Source organism: Oxyura jamaicensis, chromosome Z (genome assembly GCF_011077185.1).
Source record: "Oxyura jamaicensis isolate SHBP4307 breed ruddy duck chromosome Z, BPBGC_Ojam_1.0, whole genome shotgun sequence".
Taxonomy (NCBI): domain Eukaryota; kingdom Metazoa; phylum Chordata; class Aves; order Anseriformes; family Anatidae; genus Oxyura; species Oxyura jamaicensis.
The window spans coordinates 75,186,177-75,206,045 of record NC_048926.1 but is presented as its reverse complement, the minus strand read 5'-3'; the positions used below and the strand labels follow the sequence as shown (position 1 = coordinate 75,206,045).

The following is a 19,869-nucleotide window of genomic DNA, read 5'->3' as shown; positions in this document are numbered from 1 at the left end:
TAAAATAAAATAAAATAAAATAAAATAAAATAAAATAAAATAAAATATGTGGTGTTTTTAAATCACATAGCCATAGAGCCTCCTGGCTGCTTCCTACATTTCCTTATATCTCATTTATTAACAAGATAAAGAAGAAATGCCAATACTATCTTGGATGGATTATACATCATGTTTACAGATGGCTTGCAGAGAACCATGAAGGGAACTGCAAAAGGGCATCAAAAGAGAATAGTGAAGGAAGTAAGGATGGGGTGGAGGTACCATGCATGAGTTTCTGCACCTGCAGAAATCATTTTTCAACACTACAAAAGAATATTTTGTAGGGCAGGGAAATAGGAATGCTCACAGTAGGAGCTGCCCACAAAACATTCCACACAGTCATGTGGAAAAGTGGGAATAGGAAACAACCTGTTCTTGCTGAAGGCAAAAAATGACCATGTGCTTCAAATATTAGTTTTGATTCTTTCATGTCAGCCCCAGGGGATCTGAAATACAGAAGATCTGATCTTTGCTGAGATAACATAAGCCACTCAACTTGCAGATGCTGAGCTGCACAATACATGTCCGACTCTGTCTATCAAAAAGGAGCTGCAATCACATATCAGCTTAGATCAGGGAGCTGGGAGTCTGAGAGTAAAGGCTAGAACAAAGACTGAAGGAGCAACTCACTGTTCTGAGAACAGAACAGATGAAAAGGACAAGTAACAGACACAGAATGCAGTCCCCACTTAGATCAGTACTTTAAAGTACTGGGGCCATGCTGTACTTTCAGTGTTGGATTCCACAATGTTTTCCCAAAGTTACATGTACCCAATAACCTATTCTGATGGGATGACCTCTATAACGTGCTCCATCCCATGCCAGGAAATTTGCTTCATTTTTAAATGGAGAGGAAATGACAGTACAGAAACATTTATTAAACCACAGGGGGATTCTTTCACAGCCCTCTCAACACACCTGAATGTATTCCTGCTCTTATCTGTAGAAGGGTGTTGGGCTTGTGTGGGATCTTAAACGTCTTGCAGACTGCCACAAGGTCTAAAGCCATGCTTGCGATCTCACCGGCATGAAGGATCCCATTCTCTCTGGGAACTCCAGACACTACCATATCTTTAAATAACAATGCAACTGTGTTAAACTTTGAATTACAAACATAATTACCAGATGCTGCTAAGTTAGAAAAAAATAAAAGCACTATTTCTTCATAACCCGAGGCACAGCTATACCTGCTGTGCAGAGACAGACAGAAACAAGAGACATACAGAGCAACAGCTCATGTATGTAATTACACTGCCTCTGAAAAACACTGGATTTCCTTATTACTGTTCATAAGGCATATCCCTCCCTCCCTCTCCTGAGAATCTTTGGATCTTTCAAATGGGACAGATAGTGGGCAAGTGGCTGCTTAATACCTTTTGTCTTTGGGTATATGATTCCCACCAGAACCTGCTCTGTACCTACTGGCAGCGACTCTTACTGTGTGGGTGAAGAAACATGTCTCTTCAGGATTTCTCAGGTGCATTTTTTTCAATAATTCTGTGCTCTATAAAGTGTTGAATCAAAAACCTAGCTTGATTTATTTTGTTTTGTTTTAATTCTCTACTAGCTAAAGAATTCCTGTTTGTCTCATCCAAAACTGCTGGATTCTTCTGGGTTTTGGATGAAACTCAGTTATAATGGAAGTCATGTGCCAGAAGGTTTCTACAGTGGCAATTAAAATGCTGTTTTCCTAAAAATCCAAAAGGAATAGGCAGCCAAGTTTTCAATTGGGATTAGTCAGTTGCCAAGGTTTAAATTCAGACCTTGCAGGACATAGGAACTAAATAAACATCAGGGATTGTTCACTCAGCCCAAACATCCCATCCATAACATTCACCAACTGTAGAACTGATGAAATGCATGTAGGAAAATGTTCCTAAAGATTGCTAAGGCTGTGCTAGGACTTTTGCCCCAGTTGATTTGTGTATTCTCCGTGGTAATAAACTTTGCAAATCTCCTTCACTTGTTCTTAATTGTTATCAGTCTCTACCCTGATGTCCCATCATTGCCCACAATTCAAGGAACTTACAGGCATCTCCTATTGTTTCCACCTTATAGACATCATAGTTATCTATGATTTCATCAAAAGCGGTATAAAGCTTGTTCAATAGATCTACCACTTGGTAAGGTGTGCTGCTGCTGGAAAGCTGAGTGAAGCCAACTATGTCACTGTAAAACACAACAAAAAGAACATAGCCACTGTTTTAACCACAACAAACCGATAATCCCAGGCACGCAGTAATAATTTCCCAGTTGAATTAGCTCAACATTTCCTGGAAGCACAACACAGCCCAGAGAAAGCAGTCTAGGAGGTTTCTGGAGAGCGTGGAAGATAGCTTCCTGACACAGCTGGTTAGAGAGCCTACCAGGGGTGGCACCCTGCTAGACCTTCTCTTCGCAAACAGAGAAGGACTGGTGGAGGATGTGATTGTCGGGAGCTGTCTTGGGCAGAGTGACCATGAAATGGTGGAGTTCTCTATTCTTGGCGAGGCCAGGAAGGGGACCAGTAAAACCACTGTACTGGACTTTCGGAGGGCTGACTTTGTGCTGCTGAGGACACTGGTTGGTAGAGTCCCTTGGGAGGCGGTCCTGAAGGGCAGAGGAGTCCAGGAAGGCTGGGTGCTCTTCAAGAGGGAAATCTTAATGGCGCAGGAACGGTCTGTCCCCACGTGCCCAAAGATGAGCTGGCGGGGAAGAAGACCAGCCTGGCTGAACAGAGAATTGTGGCTTGAGCTTAGAAGAAAAAAGAGGGTTTATAATCTTAGGAAAAGTGGGCAGGCCACTAGGGACCACTATAAGGATATCGCGAGGCTGTGCAGGGACAAAATTAGAAAAGCCAAAGCTCATCTGGAACTCAATCTGGCTACTGCTGTTAAAGATGATAAAAAATGTTTTTATAAATACATCAACACAAAAAGGAGGACTAAGGAGAATCTCCATCTTTTACTGGATGCGGGGGGAAACTTAGTTACAAGAGATGAGGAAAAGGTGGAGGTGCTCAATGCCTTCTTCGCCTCAGTCTTTAGCGGCAATACTGGTTGTTCTCTGGATACCCAGTACCCTGAACTGGTGGAAGGGGATGGGGAGAGAGATGTGGCCCTCACTATCCATGAAAAAATGGTTGGTGACCTGGTACGGCACTTGGATGTGCACAAGTCGATGGGGCCGGATGGGATCCACCCAAGGGTACTGAGAGAACTGGCAGAGGAGCTGGCCAAGCCGCTTACCATCATTTATCAACAGTCCTGGCTATCGGGGGAGGTCCCAGCTGACTGCCGGTTAGCAAATGTGACGCCCATCTACAAGAAGGGCCGGAGGACTGACCCGGGAAACTACAGGCCTGTCAGTTTGACCTCAGTGCCAGGGAAGCTCACGGAGCAGATTATCTTGAGAGTCATCACGCAGCACTTGCAGGGCAAGCAGGTGATCAGGCCCAGTCAGCATGGGTTTATGAAGGGCAGGTCCTGCTTGACGAACCTGATCTCCTTCTATGACAAAGTGACGCGCTGGGTGGATGAGGGAAAGGCTGTGGATGTGGTCTACCTTGACTTCAGCAAGGCTTTTGACACCGTTTCCCACAGCATTTTCCTCAAGAAACTGGCTGCTCTTGGCTTGGACTGGCGCACGCTTCGTTGGGTTAGAAACTGGCTGGATAGCTGGGCCCAAAGAGTCGTGGTAAATGGAGTCAAATCCAGTCGGAGGCCGGTCACTAGTGGCATTCCCCAGGGCTCAGTGCTGGGGCCGGTCCTCTTCAATATCTTCACTGATGATCTGGATGAGGGCATTGAGTGCACCCTCAGTAAGTCTGCAGATGACACCAAGTTAGGTGCGTGTGTCGATCTGCTCGAGGGTAGGAAGGCTCTGCAGGAGGATCTGGATAGGCTGCACCGATGGGCTGAGGTCAACTGCATGAAGTTCAACAATGCCAAGTGCCGGGTCCTGCACCTGGGGCGCAATAACCCCAAGCAGAGCTACAGGCTGGGAGATGTGTGGTTGGAGAGCTGCCAGGCAGAGAAGGACCTGGGAGTGATGGTTGATAGTCGGCTGAATATGAGCCAGCAGTGTGCTCAGGTGGCCAAGAAGGCCAACAGCATCCTGGCCTGTATAAGAAACAGTGTGGCCAGCAGGGCTAGGGAGGTGATCGTCCCCCTGTACTCGGCTCTGGTGAGGCCGCACCTCGAGTACTGTGTTCAGTTTTGGGCCCCTCGCTACAAGAAGGACATGGAGGTGCTCGAGCGAGTCCAGAGAAGGGCTACGAAGCTGGTGAGGGGCCTGGAGAACAAGGCTTACGAGGAGCGGCTGAGCGAGCTGGGCTTGTTCAGCCTGGAGAAAAGGAGGCTCAGGGGTGACCTTATTGCACTCTACAGGTACCTGAAGTGAGGCTGTAGCGAGGTGGGGGTTGGTCTGTTCTCCCACGTGCCTGGTGACAGGACGAGGGGGAATGGGCTTAAGTTGCGCCAGGGGAGTTTTAGGTTGGATGTTAGGAAGAACTTCTTTACCGAAAGGGTTGTTAGACATTGGAACGGGCTGCCCAGGGAAGTGGTTGAGTCACCATCCCTGGAGGTCTTTAAAAGACGTTTAGATGTAGAGCTTAGGGATATGGTTTAGTGGGGACTGTTAGTGTTAGGCCAGAGGTTGGACTTGATGATCTTGGAGGTCTCTTCCTACCTAGAAATTCTGTGATTCTGTAACATTATTTTATTTCAGTGTTTCTTTGGATGAGGATCTTACAGAATAGTTATATCTTCAAACATTTGCTTAAAATGAAAATAAATCCCTCCCATTTAAAAGGACTGACTGACCTAAGTCTTTCTGCTTACAAATGGAGTAAACTTTTTTTTTTTTTTTTTTTTTTTTTTTTTTACAGCTAGACTTTATTAGTCTTCGGTTTTAGATTATGTACAAATGAAGAAAGAGAACTTAATCTATCCACTTATAACAGGTGAAGATGTAATACAGTTGTTGCTTCAAGCACACATAACCACACCAAGTGTCAAAACCTGTAAAGGCATGTGGACTCTAAGCAAAGGTATATTTCCTCTATATAGCTAAATGCTGGAACCTGTACTTAGGCCTATCCTGTGTAATACATACATAAAGTGATTTTAGAGCTCCGCTGTAGTCTCATTTTTTATCTGCATTATTTTATTTTTTTTTAATTTAAAAAAAGTGAGAATTTTGAAAGACATTCATTTGCAGAGGCAAATGTCGCCACCTGGTACAATTAGTGGTATTTTGATAGAGAATCGGTGCTCAGCTAGGAGCTTAACTTCTGCTAAGAGCCTAGATGTTTCTTCCGCAGTCATTTCTATTAATATATTTCATTTTTATTTACCTGAAAAAGATGGTGGCACTTAAGTAACTTTGAGCTTGTGCACGTTTTCCCTGCCTGAGATCATCTGCTACTTGCTTTGGCAACATACCTGTTATAGAAGATAGCATACTGTTACTATTTTGACTTGGATAAAAGAATACAGCAATCATAACATGCTTGTTTAAAGGTATAAAAACAATGTTCATAAAGGTGAAATATTTTTAAGGAGAAAACAGTCCAGCAACAAAATCTACTCTGTTGTAAGGTGAGAATTCACAGTAAATCTCACTGATAACAAACTCAGATTTTTCAGATGACCCATTATTTTTTAGTTACGATAAATCAATATCTATACATTCCAAGCTTGTTTATTATCTCTTAGATTTTCTAGATCTTCATTATTTCTCTGATCTTGCACTTTCATGTCCTTTTCCTTTGCCTCTCCTAAGAGTTACACGTATTCCACATTTCTTTTATAGTGAGGAATTCCAGATTATGTGCTTCCATCAAAAGTAACATCAATCCAAAAGCAATTCCCCAATATTTACAAATATACAGAAGAACTGCTAAACAATAAGCCAGAGCATTGCAGATTATCCAGTCAAAGTCTCTTGATATTAGTGCATTGACTTTTACTGGGGGGAATATAAAGAACAGTCAATATCTTTTCAAATTTGCAAGGAACATATGCATCAATTAATCACCAACTAAACATTATTTATTAATCACCTATGAAGGCATTTCTCTGTTTGTAATCAGAAATTTAAAATCAAATATTATTGAGAAGAATATCCTGCTTTTTTTTTTTCTTTTTTCTTTTTTTTTTTTTCTACAGAACTTACTATATAGCAGACGATCAGTCTTCTGTTTTTCATGCATTAAATCCTGAGTTCTCTCAGAAACCAGTATCTCCAGGTGTTTGCTATATTTCTCCATCTAAATAACGTGGAGAAATGCACAAAATAATCCATTTACTGAAACAGATTCACAGTTGAATAGGGTTTAAGCATTTTAATTATTTTGCTTTGAAGATATTTAGAAAAGCAAGGGCCCAGGTCTGAGGTAAATAAATTTTCCTTAAAAAATCTAAAGACAAGATTTCTCCATAGGTTAATTCATGATTCCAGATTTCAATTTGTTGCTTACACCCAAGAGGATCAATCCTAGAGATTTCAGAGTCTATGTAGAAATTAGAGGACAAATCCAATACAGAGATCAAGCTACAGATGCATATTAAAATATGTTACCAAAACCGAAGAAGCAACCTTTTGCCAAAATCTTACAAAGCTCTTTCATAAACTTTCCTGCCATGCTATGCTATGCTATGCTATGTTTTTTGCATCCTTGCTCTGTGGGAGGCAACAAGCTGTGGAGACAAGAGTCTCTTTTTTCTCCTGGTGGGCTTAAGATGCTCAAAATGCATCTGTATACTTTGGTATGCAGGGATTCTAATACCCCCAGCTCTGTAAAACCACCTAGCCGCAGGGGAGGGAGGCTGTAATTTCATGCAAGTGCATAAAAAAAACAATGGCATTTGAATGAAGAAACAAAAGCGTTCCACTGTAAATAAGCTGGAAAATTTAAAATTTAAGAACTGACAGAAATGGGCTGAGAAGGAAAAACGGGCCTCAACAGAACTGCAGGTTTTTTTTTTTTTTTCCAGCTCCAATTACAATTAATCTGCTGGAGGTGAGTAAATGACTGAGTGTTCTTATCAAATATAAATGAGATCAAACAAAAAAGAAAACAAAACACAACACATACACAAAACCTCACACCAAACAAAAGCAGAAGTAGAGATGTGGAAGCCATTGTAACCAGATTAATTTGAATTGGATTAAAAATCTAGAATTACCAGAGTCATCATCATGTCAACAGGGCTAACTTTATTAGGATTCATCTTGTATAACATTTTCTTGATTTTTTCAAATGTAGGCCTTTGGACTGGATTATTTTTTCTGCACTTTCTGATTAGCTGTGACACAGAAAGAGAATGAAAGAAACAAACAGCCTTTTGTCATTTCATGCACAGGTAGTGTTTCCAATTAATACTATTTTTTTTCTTGGTGCTAAAAATGTGTGTGAAGCCCTATCTAAAGCTTGTGAAAAATAGTAGGACTATACTGAGGTCTCCTGAACTATACAGATCTATACTGTATAACTGAATGAAGAATGTTAGTTCATGAAAATTCAGCTAGGGGAAATCATAAAGTAGATGTTCACATTCCTCCCACCAAACTCTGCTTAAGCTCTTGTCTTGTGTTTTAAGATATTGTTATGCAATTGGAGTAGCATGAAGACTTGTCTGTACAAAACAGTCACAAGCATTTAAAAACTCAAATACATCTTTAAAACATTAACTTCCCACTGAAATCCAATACTGCTTATGAGAAGCTTGATACATTTAGGTTGTTACAAGCCACAGAAGATTAATTATTTAGCTCTTAAACTGAAATAAGGATGCCACAATTTTGTTCTGATTTAATTGAACAGAGATGGAGTGAGGTTTATTTTTAGTCAGTTTGAGGCTACTAAAAACATAGATCTTTTGCATAAGAATCAAATTGAACTCACACTTTGCCTGAAACATATACTTCAGAATTTGAAAGCACTTCATCTGTAAGCTAAACAGATAAAACTAATATAAATTATGTATGGAACCAACATGTAAAATAAACTGAAATTGCACACAAATCATGACTGAATATTAAGAAAAAACAACAACAAAAAAGATTATTACACTGAAAATCTGAGGCGACAAATTGACTGCATTTTTTTTTTTTTAAAAGATGTTAAAGCAATTTCATTGTGCTTTGTTTGAGATGTGCTTCTTGATTTCTGAGTTGCTTACATTCATTGCCATGAAAGTTCAGTCACATTTCTTAAGTCTACTTCAAGTAGTATTATATCTCACCTCTATGTAATCTGTGGGACATGGGCAAGAATTCTCAGTCTTCCCTGAAATTAATTCTGCCAAAGGTGGACACCAAGAATATTCAGCTGAATGCACATCATCTTTCTAGAAAAAAAAGGATTAAACAAAGTTGAAAAAGTGGTGTGTTTTTATATATCCTTTTGACAATACATTACTGTGATCATCATTACTTTTATGACAACTTCCCATCGGCAGAAGATCACTTTTATTTTTAAATAAGAGGACAGAGAGAAAGAAAATAACAATAATAATAATTATATATATATATACACACACATATATAAAGTTCAGTCTAATCTGACCAGCCTTGTTTATAAGCTTTTTCATTGCTGGAAGGGTTCAGTCTCAGTGTTTCCACCAGGTAAACTAAAAATTAATACCTAGCAAGACATTTGGTGACTTTTGAGAATCAACAAGACCTTTACTGGTCTGTTGTCACAAATCCTTAGAAGTGGAAGAATGTCAGTTTTGAGTTTTAGTTTTTAGAACTATTGTTGTGCAAATTATTTCAGACAGTATGTTGTTACGTATTCAGAACCTCTGGTCTCACTTTCAAGGTGCATGTTTTTGTTTGCCACTTAGCACTGATCGTGAGACACATGCAAATAAGAAATTTTCCTTTTAAAGAGGTCAGTTGCTCTTTTAAGATATTCTTACCAGTGTAATACTCCACTGAAAGTGTCTGTGAATGGCAGGAAGGGCAAGGAATAACTGCAGACAAAAGATGCTAAGGCATACCTTTGTCTTCACATTTAATGTCAGAGAGCTGACACAAAAGCAATTTTGGAAGTATTATTTTATAATAATTAATATTATTATAAATATAAAAATATTATTATTAAAATAATTATATATTATTTTCTTCATACACTCTTATTTAAAGTCCTGAAGGGAGACTGTTAGGTTTATGTGAAAGCCCTAGTTGCATGTTCCATTGGAACTGAATTTGCACCAAAAAAAATCAAGAGGAAAATGGGTGTTTAAACAAACACACACACACACACACACACACACACACACACACACAAAAGTACAGGTGCTCAGCATTTGATTTGTATCTTCAGCAGAAATGGAATTAAAATTACCAGGCAGACTTCAAAGTTCACCTTTACTTACTGGCATAGGGTCACTTCTTGTGGCAATTTCTAGTAAAATGATGGCATAACTGCAGAATAAAAGGAAACCAAAATCTTAATGAAGTAACAGCTAATGGCGACAGTGATTTTAACTTTTGGGATTTTTCATTCTTCCCAAATTTATGACTGAAAGCTCAGTATCCCAAAAGAGAGGATGGCAACTTTTCTGCTGTTACTTCTCAGTGTTTTTGGAGATACGCCTCTGATAATTTAACAGTAACCTTCTTACACAGTTACCATTCCCAGAGATGAAGCATTTGAGTTTGATGGACAGCAAAGCAATTTTCTCTGGAATTTAATAGAATCCAGAAGGGATATGTTCAGGCACTACATGACAACCACCTATCAAACATACAGAACAGGTCTGTGCTGTAATCAATGGGCAGGAGCAGGTTCATCAGAATCATCATCAGGAAGAGTGGTCCCTTTTTCAGCATAGATCACTGTTCTGGAAAATCTCCGTAAAGTTAACAATGAGACACAGTGTGCAGAGCAGATTGTATACAGAACAAATTTTTCCTGCTTCTTTCTGAGTGATATTTTCATCATTGACATCTTCCTTAGATGAACCAAGGTTAAACACATTCATCAAGGGTGAGGAATGGAAAAAATGAGTTAATGACTTTGTGTTCAGTCCTGTTGCTGAATTCACAAGATATCTTTTGGAACAGTGATCTCTGAGAAGCCAACAACTCCTCCAGCCAGCAATACTGATAAAGCTATTCTTGCCTCTCTGTATTTCAAACTGTGTAACAAATAACACACTATATGCATATTTTCCTGAATACTTTTATTCTTATGGGGAAAACTGCTTTGCAATTTGTTGTATTGCTAATGGTTGCTCTGCTCAGCATGGCATCCTAGCCATACAATGGGTATGGCTATCCATCTTTTGTACTACTGGTAGGACACAACTAATAAACAGAATAGTGTGTATAAACCATACTGTATTATGTAGAATTAATCTGATGACATTTTTATGTTCTTTTGGGGGGTGATTTGGTAGCAGAAAGGATTACCAGTCCTGGTGAAACAGCAAAGCTCAGATTTTTCATGGAGAATGATTAAATGATGGTAACTCCAAGAAAGCAGTATTGATTTCATTCATCTTTAGCAGCAGTGTTCAAGAAAGGTCCTAACAGAGCGGAAAGTGAGATTCACATAACTATTACAAATCAAGAGAAGCCAATCTAGGAGAAACTGTGACTGGAAACAGCCTCTTCAGCTTTATTAGGAGGTTCTTTCATGTTCCTGTTCTCATTTCCATTTTAGCTTTCCCATCTGACCAACACATTCCCTGGAGAACTCTAAAAGCATATGGTTCATCTGTAAAAGCACACAAAATTATAAAACCTGCAGTCTCTGCTCTTTCTTTATTTGGGACATATGTTCAGGAATGTTAATGGAATTTTTGCACAGGAATTTTTGACACTGAGTATTTCGAGACTAGGTCACTACTTCCCGGTTGGTGATCCCACACATTTATCAGGAAGTCTTACCACTTGCACAGTATCAATGTGCCACAAAGATACCACAGTATCAATGAACACAAACTCTGATGAAATGCAGAGTCTAAGACTAGCTCAGTTAAATAGAAAAACCTGTTAATACTACAGGATACTTTTTCTTCAGTCTCTTTTTCTTCATCTTTCTTCCCTGACTTTATATTTCATCTCTTTTTGTCTTTTTCTTTTTTTTTACCAAGCAAGGATTATCAGTACAACAAAAAGAGACCTGGATTTTTTTCAGACACAAGAACTGACAGCAAGATAGGTTCAGAAAGCATTCACTAAACCTGTCAAAAGTTCACTGTGTATTCATCTATATGACAAAATAAGCTGTTAACACTATTTTAAGAGGAGTCCTTGGCAAAAAATGGTTTCAGGAGACCAGGTTGTCTGCGAAGTCAAGTAATGTCATCTAACCTGAATATGGGCTAAGAGTAAACCAGGTAAGTAGCAAGGAAATAACATTTCTTGGAAAATAGAATGCTTTCTGAATGTGGAGCAATGATAAATTGCAATGCATAAGATGACTTTAAAATTACTGCTTAGTTGGAACACAGTACTTTTGAAGACCAGGCAATACTGAAAAGTAAGGACCTCCAAAGGACAGAACAACTATAGCCAAATATATCAGCACAGTGACAAACTGCTTTTAGATGAGCTATTTTGAAGCAAATTAAAATGGCATATTTGGACCACCCATAGATTAAAAATAAAATAAAACAACAACAACAACAAAACACTACAGAGACCTCAAATTCTTATTTACACAATCTGACCTGATAGAATAGATTAAAATAATAATGTCCTAGCAGGTATCATTATTGTATATGCACACCAGGGAATAACATACATGAATCCAATAAATCTTGTGTTTATATACAAAATCACATCTTCACACTACATGATTTTTAATGTATCCTAATCGAAAAAAAAAGGAAATTTAAACAACATTTTTCTGCTTCTGTAACTAAATTTTCAGTAAAAGCCCTACAATAGTCACTTAAGGCCATAAGCATTTATTGTGGCCCAGTGTAGGACTCAGACTTTTTGATAAAAGACAGTAATATCTACCCTTTGGTAAATGTTGTTAATAGACAGTGCTAATAACTATGCCCTTGTCTAGTCAATCTGCATTTTAATCTTTGTTTGAATTCCAGTAGTTTATGTTCTGCTAGCTACTAAATTTGCCAGATTTTGCATATTTGCCAATCTGCTGTACTGGGAGAAGGAAAAAAAAAGGGGGGGAGGAAGGGGAGGACAAAAATTTTGTAGTCCCATCTGTCCTACAACTTCTCCTTTGAACTGCTTTTATCTAACTACTGGAAATAAGCACAGAGGAAGTATCACTGTTATGAAACAGCACAGACCAAGAACACGGTGCTGCCTAATAGAGAAAATAAGTGGGAAAAGGAAAAAATATTGATGATTTTTTCCTTAAACGCAGTACAATACCTTTTTTATTAGATTATTATTATCTGAAAATTCAATACTAATCCTTTTTATCTGAAAAGTGGTTGGATCTCCTTTACAATAGCTTGTTTGGCTGACAGGTTTAGCCTTCCATCACTGGCAAGGCAAAACTTGATAGCCAAATAAGTGATTGCAATGATCTCCCACAGAGATTTTCAGAAGGAGAGGGATTGACCAATTCACTTGTACATTCATTCCTCTTCCTAGCTCTAGTTTTTCTCTGCAAACCAAACATTGTCACTGTGTGCATGCAGCAAAACTATGTGTTTACACAAATTATAGAATGATGGAATGCATAAATACATTATGCCTCCTGGAAATTTGATGCCATTAACTCTTTTTAATGTTGCCATTATTGAAAATCGTTTTTAAAATGCAATCAAATATACCCCTGGGATGACGACAGAATTACACTGAGACTAACAGTGATGAAAGAATATTTGACTTGAGATGGGATTATTAAGTGAGAGAAACAGGAATTTACCTGTAGACGTCTGTCATAGAATTGGGTTCAAAGTCTGAAAGGGAATGGATTTCAGGAGCTATGTAAACTTGTATAAAGTGCTGCTGATACGAGCTCGACCCTTCAGGATAATCTTCTTTTCTATATGACTGCAAACCATAATCTAACATGGAAGAAAACAAGAAATAAAACTGTTCAGCATTTCTCTGAACACACATGAATTGGTATATAGTGACACAACTTGACAAAGGAATTAATTTTCCCTCTTTGAAATACTCATCTCTATGTAAAAATGATGTGTGCCTTGTGGCCTTTTGTCTCTAAAACAAATGTAAGATCTGGACAGCAAATACTTGGATGAGATTGTTTAATACCCTTTTGAGTAGGACAGTTAAACTTAAGGGCCGCTTCCAAGTGGAATTATTCTATGATTTCATAAAACTACATTCAGACACAGTAGGCTCCTTTCAGTGCAAGACTTCGTACGCAAATGTAGATTTCTGTTCTACTCATCCCCCGATCCTCAACTGTGACAGGTTGTTAGAGTAATTACAAGTTAGACAGACTAAAGCTACTAGAAATCAGATGGTGAGCTTTACTTTCACACCACTAGCTTGAAAACAAAGGCAGATAAAAGTGAAACATTTTTGTAGCTACACTTTCAGCTTAACACAGAAGAGGCTCTCAACATCTGACTGCATTGTAGAGGAGAAAAAAACAACTGACATCTGATTTCTTAGACTCAGCTGTCTGCTGAGCGTAGGAGGGGCAGGATGAAGATCTCTGGCTCTTTTATGGAATGACCTCTAATTAAGATGGTCCTAAAACTTCATTCTTCATATTGGTGCTTATTGGAGTTTTTCTGTTAGTCACCTTATCAGTTATTTGTGAGTTTTATTTTGCATTATGAAATCTAAATAAACCAAGAGTATTCAAATTCTCTACAGTGTTACCAGTTAACTTCTCAACAATCTCACAGGGACCTCATCTAATTCAGAGAAGCAGTGCTAATATGATGCAGCTGATGTAGTCTGGCTGTCTCTCTCTTTTTTTTTTTTTTTTTTTTTTTCCTCAGAAAAGGAGCAAAGCAAATATTCCTGCAGGCAGAAGGATAATAACGGAGGTAGAGAAGCAGCCATGGCCTTGTGTAGGGACTGTACTCATAGGATGAACCTTTGAAAGATAAATCAGTTGCTGTTGTTTTTAAGATAGCTGCAGGTTATAGAGTGTAATAACTAGTTTGGGAAGTGAGTAGGAGAGATGAACATTGCTTCCATTCCCTTTTGCAGCTGCAGAATAAAACACATTCTCCACAGTTTTTCGTGCCCCCATAGATTGCCCTCCTGTACCAGGAGCAGGACAGATCTGTAGCTCCATCTGTGGGAGAATAAAATTCAGTTTTGTTTACAGGACTGCAAAGCTCTGTGTTGAGTCTTCTTCTCACCATAAACTATCTTGTGTTCACCAATCAGTATTATTCCATATCTTCATAGTGAAGTCCATGGTTAAGGTTTTCTCTCTGCATCAAAACTGAGAATGAGACAGAGTTTCTGCTCATACTAATGTTGATAGACTCCAGCATTTAAGGGATCTGATGTGTGCATCAGTAACACGTTACAGGAGAGACTTGACATGATAATGTAACATGAAGGATGTAACATCATCACAGGAACTTTTAGTGAAGGATGTTAGTCAGCACTTCCACCAAAACTTCACATGGTCATAAAAGTGCTTGTGAACAGTGTTCAGTGTAAAATCTACATAGGTTAGTAGGTTACCTGGACAGTTCTGAAATTTCATTTATCTTCTCTTTACCTGCAATTTTACAAACCCATCGGTCATCTATCACACAGTTATTAGACTTCAACCGTCCATGATAAATTTTGTGGTGGTGAAGATAGGCCATTCCCTGGGCAATGTCAGTAGCAAAAGAAAACCTGAAAGACAAAACCCCATGAGCTAGCATTTCCACTAAACCAGATCTTCACACAGGAGTGGATACCAGTCCTACTGAAGCTGACCAAAAGGCTCCTTATGAAAGGCTCCTTATAACTTAAATAGCTTTAAAATCTGTCACTGCATGCCTGCTTTTCAGAACACTTGAAGCGGGTGGCTGAAAGCTCTCAACTCTCAATTATCTGGATTTACGGCCTTCAGCCTTTATTGAGACAGTTCAGTTTACTCTAGAACTTCTAGAACTTCCCAGTATGTTTGTATTCTTGCAAGTTCTTTTCAAATGTTTACAAAAGAAACACATTTTTATTAACTTTCTCACTTTTTTGTAGGGTTTCCTCCCTTATACTCTTTTTCTTTGCTGAAGGCAAACAATAGGCAGAAGTATAAAGAGCATGCCAAAAAGATTATTCTCAAAAAAATGATAGAGGTGCCTTTGTGAAAGTTTCATTAGGATGCTGTGCTCATTTTCTGTATTGGTAAATAAAATAAAGCATTTGGAGGTATGCTAATCATTTAACTTATGTACTTTTACAGTGTTTTTTAATTAATTGCAGATGCTCAAGATATTTGGGAAACGGATGAATGGAAAAAGGGGGGTGAGAACAGTTTTGCAGAATAAACAGGGGTGGGTCAAAAAGTCATTGGCTTAGCATGACCAGCGCTCAATGTATGATTGCTCAAAAATCCAGAAGACATGTTAGGCTAGATATCTGAATTCACTGTCTTTCTTCTTTCTTCTCACCATATTACAGTGTAGGTCTGTCTCTCCAAGTACTTTGTTTATATTTAGAATATTGTCCCAAACAGCACATAGCATCTATCAGCATAGTTTGCATCTTTTAGGTTTTCAATTTATTTGTTTATTTATTTTTACCTGAATCCCCAGTTCAATGGTATGTCTTCATTGAGCAGAACATCACTCAGGCTGCCTTTGGGGCAGTACTCTGTCACTATGGCAACATTGGGCACTTCTATACAACCACCAATGAATTTGCAGAGATTGGGATGGTCGAGTTCCCTGTAAAAATTAACATAAAACACAACACATGAACAATTTTTGTGGATGTCCTTCCTAGTTTTTTCAGAGTAATGGAAAAGCCAAATGCTTTGTATTGAAATATATAAAGAAAAGTATAACAGGCCTAAGGAGATTTTGATCTAGTATCAAAGCAAAGTTTGAAGAAAAGAAGAATATTAATTTATAGTAAGCTTTGGACAGATTGTAACCTCTAAAGAACTAGTATAAAAATCAAACAGCATATGGTTCTCAGGTTTCCCTTCTTACCTTACTTGCTTTACTTCCTTACGTATGGATTTGGTCAGCGTGAATGCCTTCTTCATTATTTTCTTTATGGCCACTGTTCTACCATCACTGAAACAGAATGAAATGCTGTTCAGAGAGTTTTAGGCCAACTTCATAACTTCATAAGGCTAGGAAAATGGACTGGAATTTTTTTTCAGAGTGGGTAGCTTCATATATCTAGAGATGAAGCAGGGAATTTGAGCATGTCCATATGCAGGCGTGAATCTGAGTCTGAGTACATGACAAGGCTCTGCTTCCATGATAAGGGAGGCATTAGTGCTTATATTCAAGTATCCTTGATCTGTGTTTGCCATTTGAAACATTAGAGTATTAGAATTCATTTAGGCAGCTGGATGATAGAGTAGCAGCAAAGGAAATGTCAGAGTAATACCCTGCTATTCTTTATTTCGCTGTCTACTGTTTTGGAGATCCACCATTGATATTTAACATCCTTCTGCTCTCATGGGATGAAGCATTCTCTGCAATGAAGCATCTGAGCTTGACAGATAGCAAAACAATTTTCCCTTATAAGAATCCACTGCAGATGTATGCAGGAACTTAACTGATACCCACCATATAAATGCACTGACAAACTTCAGCTCATATTACCTAGCTGTGCTCTACCCGCATTTTAGAAAAAGGGCTGCATCAAAACCTTGATTCCAAATATATTTTAACAGTAGCCATTATTCATTAACAGGTGTAAGACACATTATGCAGTCATACCCATGTAACAAGTCCAAAAAAGAAAAGGAGAAATGATAATAGAAACAAAATCCATCAAGTTACACTTTCTACAGCCAGTAAGCAGTACAGAGGTCAAATGATGATATTAACTTACTGGATTTCACGTAACAAGAGAAGCACAAGCTTTTTGGAATACCTGTTGACAGCAAAGTTGCATGAACCAGAAAGCATGGTGAAACAATAGGATAATAGATATTGCAGAAAATGAGTAATATATTGACTTACTATCTCCCAGTCTGGGTGAAGTACTGTTTCTTGGACGCATTAGCAGCTGCTGTGCAGGAGCTCAGAGCAGTGATAGAGCTGGTATTGGATTCACTAGGTGCTGGGGGAGAACTCATCATGCTTCCTGTTGCTGCCCCTGCTATGGAATCTAAATGAGATGTGGGATTAGTAAAGGCAGCTGAAGATGAATATTATTACCAAGGTAGAGACTCCAGAGGCAGACAAATATAAGATTTCCCAATATTTGCATGCAGAGCTGGTCTTATTAATACATAAGACAGAAAACCTTTTTTTTTTTTTTTTTTTTTTTTTTTTTTTTCAGAATGTGACTATTGCATAAAAAGTCAAAACACCTCCAGATGCCAGATGTGATGCACTGCCAGTGATCTTTCCAACCAAACCTCAGGATTCTATGCAAGTTTCTCTGCTTTCAGCACTATCAGCCCTTGCTGTTATGGAGATGTAGAGGACAGAACACAGGGAAGCAGAGCAAACTCTGTGCCAGATTTTAACAAGTCTATTTGGAGCTCCTAGAGGATTGTAAAGTACAGGGATGTGGGAAGTGATTCTGACACCAGAAGGAAGTCAGTGAAGAGCAATAATACAGTTAGATGAAAAAATCAGTAATCTCAACATTTTCTTTCTTTCTTTATTTTTTAATCTGTTGACTAGCTCAAGGTAACAAAGTGTACTTCAAAGAAGATTTAATGAATTACATATCATTTCACAATCTCCACCAGGTCTGGTCAATTACTCTCAGCATTGACAAAATCTCCCAATTCTCCCTGGTATCATCAGTATGCAATAAAGTGCTGCTGAGGAAGTTCAGCATCTCACCTTGCATCAGGACTGTCATGTTCCCACACCACAGTATTATCCACATGCAGTTCAAAACTGGATTGACATTTGGAGTCTTCCTATGGCATTCTACTTAGAAATATATTAGAGATCCCTGAGATAATTCTGAGAATATATATATAGGTGCAATGGACCTTAAGAGGAGTAATTTTTCACACCACAGGCTACATACCCTGGCTGCAACACTGCTGATGTATTTCCATGTGAATAACTGTACATTTCAGGCCACTGTGGCTACAGCTGGGTAACTCTGTCTGGAGGAAACACTGTCTATTTCAAAGTCTCTTCACATTATCAGTCCTCATTACTCTAAGTTGTTAGATATTTTCCTAACTAGGTCTTAAACAAGGAGGTATTTAAAAGATGTTTAGATGTAGAGCTTAGTGATATGGTTTAGTGGAGGAATTGTTAGTGTTAGGTCATAGGTTGAACTAGGTAATCTTGGAGGTCTTTTCCAACCTAAATGGTTCAGTGCAGTGATTCTATGATTCTGTGAAAATAGTTGTTTTGCAGACTTTTCCTGAAGAAAAAACATAGTTTTCATTTTGGATTTTTAAAATTAATTGTCAAGCATTATTTTTTGATCATGTCTCTCATTTCCCTTATTCTCTTTCTATTGTTTCTCCTCCTTTGTGGTGTTTATGACCTCTTATAATTGACTAACAGCTGAGAATCTACTCATGTTCTTTTTTTACATATTGAAAGACACTTGAAAGTTCTACTTCCATTTTTACAAAATTGGATTGAAATTCATTTTATGTACTCAAATTAATTTCTAAGTCAAAGTCTGTTCTTGACTGCAACAAAGATATCATATTAAAACTACACAGAAATTAATGTTCAAGTCCAAGGCTGAAAGTATCTCTACTACATTAGCACAGTAATGTCTTCACATTTCTACTAGCACCACGATGACATAACACAGCTAATGCAGATATATTTCTAGCAATACCCTGTAGAGACAGAAAACAAGAGACTATATATCAGCTCAGACCTACCAACTTCAGCAAACTACAGATTTACCTCTTCTGAGGGTCTAGGCACTACTCTCCTTCTAAGTGCTAAAGCACTGAACAGCAAAGCGAATTGTATAATCTATATTTATTTTAAGTGCAGCATAGGAAAAGATAAATAACATCTGATTTCATTCTTTTTTAGTTACAACAAATTTAAAATATATTTTATAGCCTGAAGATAAAATGAAAAACAAAACAAAACAAACCACCTCAGGTCTCAATGAATTACTTGTTGCAACAAATGTGCCAGAGTTCTCAGCATTCACTGAGAAAAATTAAGATCTTATTATGTCTTTCATTTTACTTGTGCAAATACAGAGCAAACTAGTGAGGCCAATTATACAAAATCATGTATCCATTGAAGCAAGAATAATTTATTTTATCCAAGTCCAGAGGTTATTTGTTTATTCTGGGGTAAGTCTTTTTAAATTGACAAATCACCATAAATAATAAAGAAACTAAAATAGCTTAGATTAAGGTTTCAGTAAAGAAAAATTCTAGTAATCAGCTCAGAGAGCTTACAGGAATTAAACTTTGGATACATCTTTCACAAATTCGTACATCTTTTGCAAGACCATTAAAACATGATGTAATTAGGATATAGATTAATTCTTAAAATTATTAATGCAACTGATAATAGTAACAAAATGACAAGTTACTAACCTTGTTTGATGCATTTGAAGTCTATAACCCAGCTCTCATCCCAAAACAACTTTTGCTTCTGATATTGAAACCACTAAAAAAATAAATCAAATTCATTCTGTATGTAGCTCTACCGATTTTGAAAGAATTCATCTAGAGATTTTTTTTAATATGAAAATTTATAAGTATCCCCCAAAATTATGATGTTTAAGCATACAATTTACATCATACAAGTAACATTAGAACTAATATTCCCA

The 19,869-nt window shown here is 37.9% G+C and overlaps 1 protein-coding gene across 1 annotated transcript in view; it reads right to left on the bottom strand.

The window, feature by feature from the left end:
• Positions 1 to 19,869, bottom strand: part of LOC118156773 (atrial natriuretic peptide receptor 1-like) — a 38,278-nt gene that overhangs the window by 4,355 nt on the left and 14,054 nt on the right. The window contains exons 8-20 of the mRNA XM_035311001.1: positions 19,634 to 19,706; positions 17,097 to 17,244; positions 16,107 to 16,193; positions 15,696 to 15,839; positions 14,681 to 14,802; positions 12,887 to 13,028; positions 9,405 to 9,453; positions 8,268 to 8,372; positions 7,209 to 7,328; positions 6,196 to 6,289; positions 5,375 to 5,462; positions 2,069 to 2,208; positions 958 to 1,110 (exon numbers count right to left, since the gene is read on the bottom strand). Of these exons, the coding sequence (XP_035166892.1) occupies positions 958 to 1,110; positions 2,069 to 2,208; positions 5,375 to 5,462; positions 6,196 to 6,289; positions 7,209 to 7,328; positions 8,268 to 8,372; positions 9,405 to 9,453; positions 12,887 to 13,028; positions 14,681 to 14,802; positions 15,696 to 15,839; positions 16,107 to 16,193; positions 17,097 to 17,244; positions 19,634 to 19,706 (1,465 nt within the window). The remainder of the gene's footprint in view (positions 1 to 957; positions 1,111 to 2,068; positions 2,209 to 5,374; positions 5,463 to 6,195; positions 6,290 to 7,208; positions 7,329 to 8,267; positions 8,373 to 9,404; positions 9,454 to 12,886; positions 13,029 to 14,680; positions 14,803 to 15,695; positions 15,840 to 16,106; positions 16,194 to 17,096; positions 17,245 to 19,633; positions 19,707 to 19,869) is intronic.